At 40.0% G+C, this 11,417-nt stretch overlaps 1 protein-coding gene across 3 annotated transcripts; it reads left to right on the forward strand.

The window, feature by feature from the left end:
- The first annotated feature begins 2,470 nt into the window (after positions 1 to 2,470).
- LOC123501906 lies at positions 2,471 to 10,889 on the forward strand. 3 transcript variants are annotated; one of them, XM_045250977.1, is made up of 4 exons: positions 2,471 to 2,656; positions 4,059 to 4,291; positions 10,442 to 10,464; positions 10,683 to 10,889. In XM_045250977.1, the coding sequence occupies exons 1-4, from the start codon at positions 2,524 to 2,526 to the stop codon at positions 10,762 to 10,764; spliced, it is 471 nt and encodes a 156-aa protein (XP_045106912.1). In that variant the 5' UTR covers positions 2,471 to 2,523; the 3' UTR covers positions 10,765 to 10,889. The 3 variants fall into 3 exon arrangements, with proteins under 3 accessions (XP_045106912.1, XP_045106911.1, XP_045106910.1); XM_045250976.1 differs by lacking the exons at positions 10,442 to 10,464; positions 10,683 to 10,889 and adding an exon at positions 6,997 to 8,291 and having other exon boundaries at positions 2,474 to 2,656; XM_045250975.1 differs by lacking the exons at positions 10,442 to 10,464; positions 10,683 to 10,889 and adding an exon at positions 4,772 to 5,045 and having other exon boundaries at positions 2,522 to 2,656.
- Positions 10,890 to 11,417: the final 528 nt, after the last annotated feature.

Here is an 11,417-nt window from a genome sequence, read left to right on the forward strand (position 1 = left end):
CGAAAACTTATTGAGAACCCCAATAACTTCCACACAACACAACAAACCATCACTAGAACCATGAAAACTTATTGAGAACCCCAATAACTTCCACTAAACACATCAAAACATTACTAGAACCACAAAATTTTCTCAACACGAGATAACAAATTTACCATTGTGTATAACTGTAAGTTGTAAACTAACTGGGAACACGAGTATTTTGGATTGCAGACATTTGAGACAACATTATGGCCTAATATTGCTATATCTACAAGTGACTTATCCTTTGTTAAGGAAGGTGCATTCAATGATGCTTGCCTTATTGGTACACCCATGAATAGAGACATTCTTGGGATCCAAAATCTCAAAGATTAACTCATCGAGCTGGGAGAGAGGAGGGTTGGCAGGAGGTCCACCACCTGGAAAGTATAATATAATCTTATTGCTAATGAATTGCAAATACAAATAAATAATTTATAAAGAACGTGTTTTCACATAACATATGTAACTTAGATGTGTGGTTGGAGTAATATTATTTGTCAGAGGTAGACATTGCATCATAATTAGTGTGTGCAATAAATGCATCCACTTCACAAAAAAAAAAAAAAAAAAAAAAAATGCAGGAAATGGCTGGCACTTTAATATATTAATCACTAGTACAAAACTTTCAATGTTGTTGCTTCCAAACTTAAAACAGGAACAGTTTACTGAAATTTATTCCTTAAAGTGGTTAGGTTCCATGATCTAAATCTGAAGTGACCTTAACAGTAGACCTGCTGAAACTTAGTATTTACTCAAATACTAGTAAGCTTCCTTGCAAAAAATAAATAACCATAAACAAATACTTTTCTTTAAGTGAAATTGCCTTACCTATTCAGTGCTTAAAAGGAATAATAAGATAAATCATATCTTTTGTTAGGGTGAAACTATGAAATTGAAATTTCTATCAAGTTCAAAAATATGAAAATCTTGCTGCAACTCACACAAAAAAAATAGCTCCCAAATTAATAACTCTTACCTGTGGCAGTCATGGCTTCTCTCTGCTTGCGGGTGTTCCGTCTTGCCTCAGATTTTATAATATGCCAATGTTTCTGGCACTCCTCAGTGCGGAGAATGTCTGACACGGCAGACACCTCCGCACTATTGGTCCTCCAAGCAGCATTTCTGGCAGCCAGCTGTGAAGTCGCTCGGGAGTATTTTTGCGAGAATTTTGTATAGGTGGGCCAGATGAAGGCGTCCAGTTCGTCTTCCTGTTCCTCTTCTTGTCTTGAGTCTCTTGAGTAGCCATGGTGTGCAGTCGAAGTTGGCGCCAAATGATTGTTGGTTTGACAAGATGACAACAGTGGTGGTAAATTTATACCTTCAATTATCAAGGTTAAAATGAAGAGATGATTGTTGAAAACTAACTAGATAAATATGCTTTTTATTTAAAATATAATAATTACGTATTCTCACCCGTTTCTTGCGAAATTCCTCAAAAAACATTACATAACGTCTGCTCATGTTAGCGGTTAGCGGTAAGCGCCTAAAAGGCGGGGTCACACTAGCACTTTTCCGTCTTCTTTTTCCGTCAATTTTCTAGCGACTGACAACTTTTGCAGACGGTGGCCGTCACACACAAGCTTGCTTCCGCCTTTGCCGCGCTTGTCGATTGTAAACAAACATGGCTCCTCATTCACCCCAGCAAGCCGCGGCTTTTTTGCACCTTATAATGTAATCAGCTGTTCTGTGATCCCAAAGGCAACGGTGACCTCTAATACTCTCTATGAGAAATTCGTCAGTGTGTTTTGTCCACTGCTCATCTTGGCCAGCTACTTGGAAGTTGCCTTGGAAATATTCAAAAGCATCGCACATTCGCACTCCCTGAAATGTACACAAACAACTGAGGAACTTTTCATTGGTAGGCTAGAAGAAAAAAAAAAAATGTATACAAATATATATTCATCAACTCATTTAAATTTACTGTCATGATAATAGCATTCTTCCGTTTAACAAAAAAAAAAATATTTTTTTTAATAAAAGTTGATTACAAACCATAATTCTTATTTTGACTAAAAATTTGGCGCTAGATGAAAACGATGCGTTCCGTCTGACTCAAGACGACGAAAAGAGTTGACGGAAGAGTAAAAAGACGACGGAAATCGCCTGAGACGACGGAAAAAGTGCTAGTGTGGCGCCGCCTCAAAGACGGTTACTTAACAAAGCATCCTGCTAGAAAAGATTCTTAGCGCTTAGGTCTCGTAGGTTAAGTACTTTTCCTAACTAAGAAGGTTGTTGCAGGTTGCCACCCGAGAGAGGTGACGCGGGCCTTTGGTTATGGCCCCACAGTAACTAAGAAGGCATCTTTGTGGAGTTTTATAAGTACGGCACTGTCCCTGCTGGCCTGCCCGAACCGCTGTGCATAATACCAACTACCCATTTTCTACGCCCAATATCGCATAATTTTTTAAAGTTTCTAGCGCATGGCGACTCGTACACGGCTATGGAAAGTGCCAGACGGAAGGAGGTTTGCTACTGTTTTCTTTCCCGCCAAAACAGGAAATGTCGGTTTGTCTAATCTCGGAAGTGGAATTCATTCTTTCCCCGAACGCCAGACTATCGCCAGTACACGTCAGTCAGTGGGAGAGTAAGGTTGCGTTTTGCCTGGGCGGACTGATACGACTTATTTACTGTAGTACGTATATAAAGGTGAGATATTAATTAGTGTTTTATTGTTTAGGTAATGTGTTTAGTGTACCTGGATAACATTCAATGATATACGAATATAAGAAAGGAGGGAAGCTGCAAGAGGCCGCCAGGCCTATACGAGGCAGTCCCAGTGTGCTTAATCGACCTTATTCCATCGATCTTCCCCATCCATGAATTTATCTAACTTTCTTTAAAAGCTGCCTATTGACTCAGCCCTGACTGCATGCCCACTGAGACTTTTCCACTCATCATCCACTCTGAAAACCAGTTCTTTCCCATTTCCTTCCTAAGCCTGAATTTTTCAAGCTTAAACCCAGTATTTCTGGTTCTGTCCCCGCTACTGCTCCTAATAACTACATTTATGTCGCTTTTGTTAAAACCTTATACCACTTAAATACTTCTATCAAGTCTCCTCTTACCTATTTGTGTTCCCATATGAAGGCCACAAACTATCTTTGAAAGAAAACTTGGATCAAGCAGTAAATTAACGGGTGACTAAAATAGATGCACAGGAAAAGAAAGAGAGAGAGAGAGAGAGAGAGAGAGAGAGAGAGAGAGAGAGAGAGAGAGAGAGAGAGGGTGGGGATGGGATAAGGAATAAAAGTGAAACGTTTACCTATGTCATGACAGTGGTGGTGGTGGTGGTGGTGGTGGTGGTGGTGGTGATGATGCAACAAGAGTAGAAAAGTTATTGTTTCTGGTTTGTCTGGCGACCTTGCTATATAGACAAGGTGTGTGTGTGTGTGTGTGTGTGTGTGTGTGTGTGTGTGTGTGTGTGTGTAATTCACTTCGGTCGCCTGCTGGTCACCCAGCCAGTCTTCTCCCTTACAGAGCGTTTATGAGCTCAGGAGCCCATAGACCGATCTTCAGGCAGGACTGGGACCACAACACACTCCACACACCGGGAAAGCGAGGCCACAACCCCTCGAGTTACATCCCGTACCTATTTACTGCTAGGTGAACAGGGGCCACACATTAAGAGGCTTGCCCATTTGCCTCGCCGCTTACCGGGACTCGAACCCGGCCCTCTCGATCGAGTCGAGCATGCTAACCACTACACTACGCGGTGTGTGTGTGTGTGTGTGTGTGTGTGTGTGTGTGTGTGTGTGTGTGTGTGTGTGTGTGTTGGAAGTACGTATAGTTTAGTTTGACATGAAGTTAGATTAGTTATGTTATCATTCAGTTATTTAATCAATCAGTCAGTTACTTTGTCTCCTTCATTTAAGTTAGGTTAAGTTAATCATTCATTCATACAGTCAGTCAGTCAGTCAGTCAGTCAGTCAGTCAGTCAACTAAGGGGGCCTTTTTTTTCTAATTCTATGATGTCTTTGGCGAGTTTTCCCCTCATACATGAAAACAAACCGTTAAAACACTCCTCATCCTTACAGAAGTCACCATGAACACCAATGACCTTCCCCCGAGTTACGAAGATGCCACCAATTCAGTCCCACCTACACAAACAGACCTCGCTCACCACTACACGCCCCCTCCTCCCTTCGCGTCCCTCCCGGTAACAGCACCTCCTGTACCAGGCATTCCGCAGCCAACACAGCCCTACCCCACCAACGGCACCCCTCACACCCTCCCCACCTACCGCCGCCCTACTGTTGTCCTGCAAAACGTAAGTGTGTGTGTGTGTGTGTGTGTTTGCCTATAAGAGTATTTCGGTTCGGCAACTCCTGTAGAAGTAAAGTGTTTGATTGATAGTAGTTGTGATAGTGCCATGATAGAACGCTTATGTTGTGTACAGGAGCTTCCTCGTGGCCTTTAATTAATGGTTTCTATGTATACTTACACACACACACACACACACACACACACACACACACACACACACACACACACACACACACACACACACTTCCTGTCTTATCTATTCTTTCTTTTCTCTGTCATCATTAATATCTATTTCTACTACGATATTCTAACTCTCGACTTTTTTGCTATTATTTGTGTTAGGTATTATTGCTCTTCTGGTAATTTTGATGATTTGTTGTGATATAAGTTACTGGTGATTCTTAAAAGTGTTATCTGAATTTTGTTTGTTTGTTTGTGTTTTTTTCGTTTGTTGCTCTTGATGATGATGTTGATTACTTTTCAGTCTCTCCCAGCGCATCGTAACCAGCCTACCAACAGTAAAAGGAATTGCTGCTGCGTAATATCCATAGCCTTCACCCTGATATTTCTAAAAGTCATACTAATCATCCTAAAATACGTTTTACGTCGCTGAGTGCATCATGCCGACAGTCAGACGTTAATTAATAAGTCACGTGACCATAGACAGAAGAGTTTGAGAAGCGTTTGAGAATAATCGCACAGGGAAAGTTACTCTTTATGAAGGCTTAAGGTGAGAAAAGATGCAGTAATTTGTAACCCCGATGGAAAGAAAAAGCAGCATTAGTGACAAGTGAAGGAAGATGCAGTGATTTGTAACAGCTATGGAAAAAATAAACAGTATTGGTGCTTGGTGAAGGGAGATGCGTGATTTGTAATCCCGATGGAAAGAAGAAACAGTATCAGTGCTAAGTGAAGAAAGATGCAGTGATTTGTAACAAATATGGAAAAAAGAAAAAGTATCGGCACTGCAGCAGTGGGCGTAAGCATGACACGGGGATATGTTGGTACTACTGGTATAAGATGTGCCAAATAGTAACGTGTGCCTTTTATATAATAACATAAATAGCAATTTCTTTTAAGAGGAAGGTATCAAGACATTTGCTCTCTAATTTTGGCAAACTTTTTTCTGTCTTGAGAGCCAGCACGCAGTTGGGCCTTATATATATATATATATATATATATATATATATATATATATATATATATATATATATATATATATATATATATATATATATATATATATATATATATATATATATATATATATATATATATATATATATATATATATATATATATATATATATATATATATATATATATATATATATATATATATATATATATATATATATATATAATTTTTTTCCCTTGGCTGTCCCTCTCTCCTACATTAAAAGAAAATAAAAAGTACTTATGAGAAGCAAACGGACCTGTCAACACTCCCGACACACTACACACTGATAATGTATTCAGATCAGTGGGATAACAGTAATGAATAAATGACATTAAGAAAGAAAGGAGGCGTGCATCATTGTTACTTACGAAATGAATGACAAGCTGGAGTGGAGTGGAGTTAATAGTAGGGTTGCCACCCGTCCCGTAAAATACGGAATCGTTCCATATCAGAATAAAATGTTGCGTCCCGTATTGACTCAATACGGGACGCGGTTTGTTCCGTATTTTCCCGAGTGCCCACTGCACCTCTCTGCCTGTTGTAACTTGTGCCTCTCTTGCACGGAACCCGAGTCCCTGCCTGTCGAGTGTCGTTACGCCCGCCTGCCTCCCTCAGCGCTCAGTGACGCTCACTGAGACGCTGAACATGACATTGTTTTCTTGACTACTCCTTTACTGACTACGAAGTGACTCCAGAGACTAATGTGGTATGTGAAATCATTTTGTTGGCTTTATTACTAGTTGTTTAAGTATTCTATGCATTTTTCAGAAGTTTGGGTCTTTAAAAACAACCGGGTTTTTTTTCCCGGGCCGCCGGAACGCACGCACGCGCCACGCGCCCGGAATGTCCCCGGTAGAGGTGTCCTTTATTTTATTTTGTAAAAAGGTGGCAACCCTAGTTAATAGGCACAATGGGAGGTGGACCAAACACTCCCTTGGTTTGTGCGTGGTGGGCCAGTGGTCAGTGGCGGCGCGGGTGGTGGAAGGTGCCAAGAAGATGAGTCACGTGCTTCCTGGAGTTGGCGAGTGTACATTAAGTGAATGTTAACCCCTTCTGTACCATGACGCATTTCCATACTCATTCTGCTTACTATTTGGTGATTTTATACAGCTTCAGAAACTTATGTGAGAATAAAAATAGTGAAGACTGTGGCCATTAATCTTCCGACCTCCATAGACTCTACCTAATGTCAATAAAATCTTCTGATTATACCCAAAACGTATGATAAAAAAGTGTTCCAGTACTAAAAATTTTAATAATCTATGGTAGTATATGTATAGGTTAGGTTAGGTTAGGTCATCATCATCCATTCCCTTCCTGTCTTATGCATTCTTTCATTTTCTATTATCATTATTATCTTTTCATACTATACAATATTCTCAGTCTTTTTTTTTTCTTTTATGTTTCGTTTTTTTATGAATTGTCGTGATAAAAGTTAATGGAGATTCTTATAAGTGTTATCTGAATTTTGTTTTAGTTTGTTGCTCCTGATGATGTTGATGATTATTATTTTTCCATCTCTTCCGCAGCATGCTCACCAGCCTTCCAACAACTACAAACAGACAAAGACGTGCTTCTTCACAATCTTCACCATAATAATTGTAACAACCTTAATATTGGTCATTACATTTACAGGTTAATGAGTGTGTTATGCCGCCAGTCAAACGTTAATTAGTTAGTCACATGGCCATTAAGAGTGTTTGAGAATGATCGCACAGGGAAAGTTACTGTTTATAAAGGCTAAAGATGAGGAAAGATGCATTGATTTGTAACCCCGATGAAAAGAAGAAACAGTATCGGCGTTGCGTGAAGAAAGATGCGGTGATTTGTAACAGCTATGGAAAGAAGAAACAGTATCGGCGCTGCGTGAAGGAAGATGCTGTGATTTGTAACCCTGATGGAAAGAAGGAAAAGTATCGGCGCTGCAGCAGTGGGAGGAAGTATGACACGTGGATATGTTGGTACTACTGGTATGAGAGGCGCCAAATAATAACGTGTGCCTCTTATACCACAACAAATGGTAACGGTACTTAACCCCTTACGTGCGACATTTTTTTTACCCTCCTCCCCTGGCCAACCATTTCCGGATATTTTTCAACTTTCACTAAGAGATTTTTTTTTTCTTATGGGATTGTAGATCATATTTTTCCGCATCTGAACTTGAAATCCGCAACTCTCTAAGTGCTCTGGTTCGGCCGTGGCGGGCCGCCAAAATCTGAAAAATGAAGAAATGTCCTCCCTGCGGGCCAACAGAAAACGGGGGTTTCACCTGTCAAACGCAAGTTTTGCGTAAAAGTAATGAGTTTGGTGATTTGGATGTGTTGCACCACTCTAGAATGAATGGTGTGACATTAAATATCATGACACCACGCGTATGTCTGCACCATACAGCTATCACCTCCTACAACACACACACACAAACACACATAAAAAGAAAAAAACTAAATTCATGGTTCATTTCTGGTGCACAGGAAGTTTTGTGAGCGAATGTACGCGTGTATGTGCGCGACAGAGGATTACATGGCGAACAGACAACCCTCCCGCAACGCGCACAAAGGGAGGGCCGAGGGAGGGGAGAGGAGGCGGGAAGAGGGATTAACAGGGTGGACCAGACCCTCAGTGAATCTCGTGGGGATTGGGGTGGTAGACTGCTAGCATGCAGCGAAGGCCAGCGATACAATAGTCAGTCTTGACTTAGAGAAAACAATATTTCCAATGGTGCTAACGCCAGCTCGCTACCTCTTACCGCCAGTTATTTTTAAACCGCTTGCTATATGTAGGCTGATCGGCAATACATTTTCAAATATCACCCGCCGATATGTAGGCTGATCGCACATACTTAAGAGAAGCAAACTGGCGTCGGGTCTGACGGCGAAGGCAGACTTTTCCTTAAACCAACCAGCTTCAGAGAATTAAATGACACTGCATCCCACCGAAGACGCGGACCCGGGCTTCTCTCTCTCTAAACCGTACACATCCAAGATTGTACAGTGGCTTCCTTAGAGGTAATGTAAATATTGTACAAACTATCATACACTACAAACTACCATTCCTACACACATAACACACTCCATAAACCAATGTAAATGCGAGATGATGTGCCTCGAGAGGGATATCATCCTGTATAAATACAAGACTATTACAATATTACACATGTTACGGGTGGCTACAATATGACATTCTCACAGTGTATTACCAATTCAATGAAAATGTATCTAGAGCTGTCAGAAACAGTCATGTAAATACTAATCAATAAATACGGCTAGTGGGTAAGTGAAAGGATGGAGGAACCGGGCGGCTGGGGGTGCTGGGGGGCGCTGGAACTTTGGCTTGGCGTGGTTGCGTTGACTGGCGGACGAGTGCTGGCGTGCGGGGCGGGAGCGGGGCGTGGCTGAACTTCACCTTCCCTCCTTTGCAATCTCAACACAAGAGCATCGCACTCCAAAAAACAAATGTCGATCTGCACCTGGGTTAAGCCCCAGTGACTTTTTCTCGCACTAAAATTACCTTCCTCACCCACCTATTCTTAATTCTATCCCCACTTCCGTTTTATCAAATCTTTTCTATTACAGTTCCTTCCTTCCTTCCTGCCAACACTCCCGACACACTACACACTGATAATATATTCAGATCAGTGAGATGATAGCGATGAATAAATGATACTAGGAAAGAAAGGAGGCGTGCATGATTGTTGGTTACGAAATGAATGACAAGCTGGAGTGGAGTGGAGTTAATAGGCACAATGGGAGGTGGACCAACCACTCCCTTGGTTTGTGCGTGGTGGGCCAGTGGTCAGTGGCGGCGCGGGTGGTGGAAGATGCCAAGATGAGTCACGTGCTTCCTGGAGTTGGCGAGTGTACATAAGTGAATGTTAACCCCTTCAGTACCATCACGCATTTCCATACTCATTCTGCTTACTATTTGGTGATTTTATACAGCTTCAGAAACTTATGTGAGAATCAAAACACTGAAGACTGCGGCCATTAATCTTCCGACCTCCATAGACCCTACCTAATGTCAATAAAATCTTCTGATTATACCCAAAACGTATGATAAAAATGTGTCCTAGTACAGAAGAGGTTAATAATCTATGGGAGTATATATATATATATATATATATATATATATATATATATATATATATATATATATATATATATATATATATATATATATATATACACGAGTGATGTTGGTTAGATAGGAAATAATGTATGAATTGAATCTATATAATGTGGCTTATTACAGATTTATGATTGTTGGCGAGTTGAAAATATTTATGAGTTTTTGTTTTTGTTTTTCATCACAAATTTACGTGAGTTAGTAAGCTACGAGGAAAAGTATATATGAATGTATGTGGTTTATTACAAATTTGTGATTCTTGAAGAGTTGTAATATATATATATATATATATATATATATATATATATATATATATATATATATATATATATATATATATATATATATATATTCTCTTGTTTGCAGACGATATTGAAGGCGTGAGCAACTTCAGCATTGTTCAGTTTTTGCTGAGCTTTCTCTATTTGTCTTATTAATTCTTTGTTGTGAGCAGTAAGAGCCCCGATGAGCTGTCCAAAAGTAGAGTTGTTTGCAACGTTTCGTTCCTTTTCATGGAACATCTTCAGGCAGAATGAGTGGGATTTTTTTTTTTTTTTTCGTTAAAGGAAAGTGTGGTGAAACGATGTAAGGGTGGGTACAGGAGAAGGAGATAGTTAGAAAAAATGAAGTAAGGTAAGAGATGAAAGTGTGTGGGCAGACCACGTTGCTATTTTTGAGGCTATGTTTGTAGCTGGTCATAAATGTCAGGCCGGAGGGATTAGGTTTTGTTACCCAACCTAAAAGGTTGCTTTTATTTATTTCTATTAATATCATTATTATTATTTATTTATTTATTTTATTTTTTATTTATTTATTTTATTTTAATTAATTAATTTATTCATTTTTTTTCAGGTGATCTGGTCAATTGAGTACAGGTAAGTAAGGATTCCCCAGGTAAGTTTTAGGTAAGTATATCTTCTTATATGAACATATAGTTTTTTTTTTCTTTCTTTTTCTTTTTTTTTTCACTGACAAGACACATATATCCTAACAAGAAAATAAAACATGGTAGCAAACAAACTAGGTCTAGCAAGAGATGCCAGTGGTGTATGACAATGTTTACAGGTGTATTTTTTCTTGTTTCTTTTAACAGGCGTTTTGATGTTGCCTCAGGCACCACATCCCTCCTTGGTGAACTTGGAGGTGTCGGAGAGGATGTTGTCTATTTTAAGTAGGTATTCTTCTTTTTGAATCAAGACGTAAGCGGCTGTTTTGTCAGCTTTCCTTATAGTGATGTCACTATTTGAACGTAGTTCCTTGGCTGCTTGAAAGTGTTCTTTCTTTATTATATTGCTGTTGTATGATCTATAATAAAGAAAGAACACTTTCAAGCAGCCAAGGAACTACGTTCAAATAGTGACATCACTATAAGGAAAGCTGACAAAACAGCCGCTTACGTCTTGATTCAAAAGAAGAATACCTACTTAAAATAGACAACATCCTCTCCGACACCTCCAAGTTCACCAAGATCAAGCGCAACCCTACAGAAGACATCAAGAAGAAAATTAACGCCACCGTGAAAGCCATCAACATGAACTCAAGATCCGTAAAATTCCCCACACTCACTGGGAGTTTTCTCCAGGGTACGCATACGGAACAGTCAAGACCCACAAGCAAGGAAATCCGCTTCGCCCCATAATCTCCCAAATACCTACTGCTACATACAGCATTGCCAAGAAGCTTAACGCGATCCTGACACCTTACGTCCCCTCAAGCTACACACTCAACTCATCCAGTGATTTCTTGGAACTACTAAATGCACCTCCTCCTACCGGCGAACACATCATTGCTTCACTGGATGTAGAAAGCCTATTTACCAATGTACCAG

This window comes from Portunus trituberculatus, chromosome 10 (assembly GCF_017591435.1).
Source record: "Portunus trituberculatus isolate SZX2019 chromosome 10, ASM1759143v1, whole genome shotgun sequence".
In the NCBI taxonomy this organism is placed as follows: domain Eukaryota; kingdom Metazoa; phylum Arthropoda; class Malacostraca; order Decapoda; family Portunidae; genus Portunus; species Portunus trituberculatus.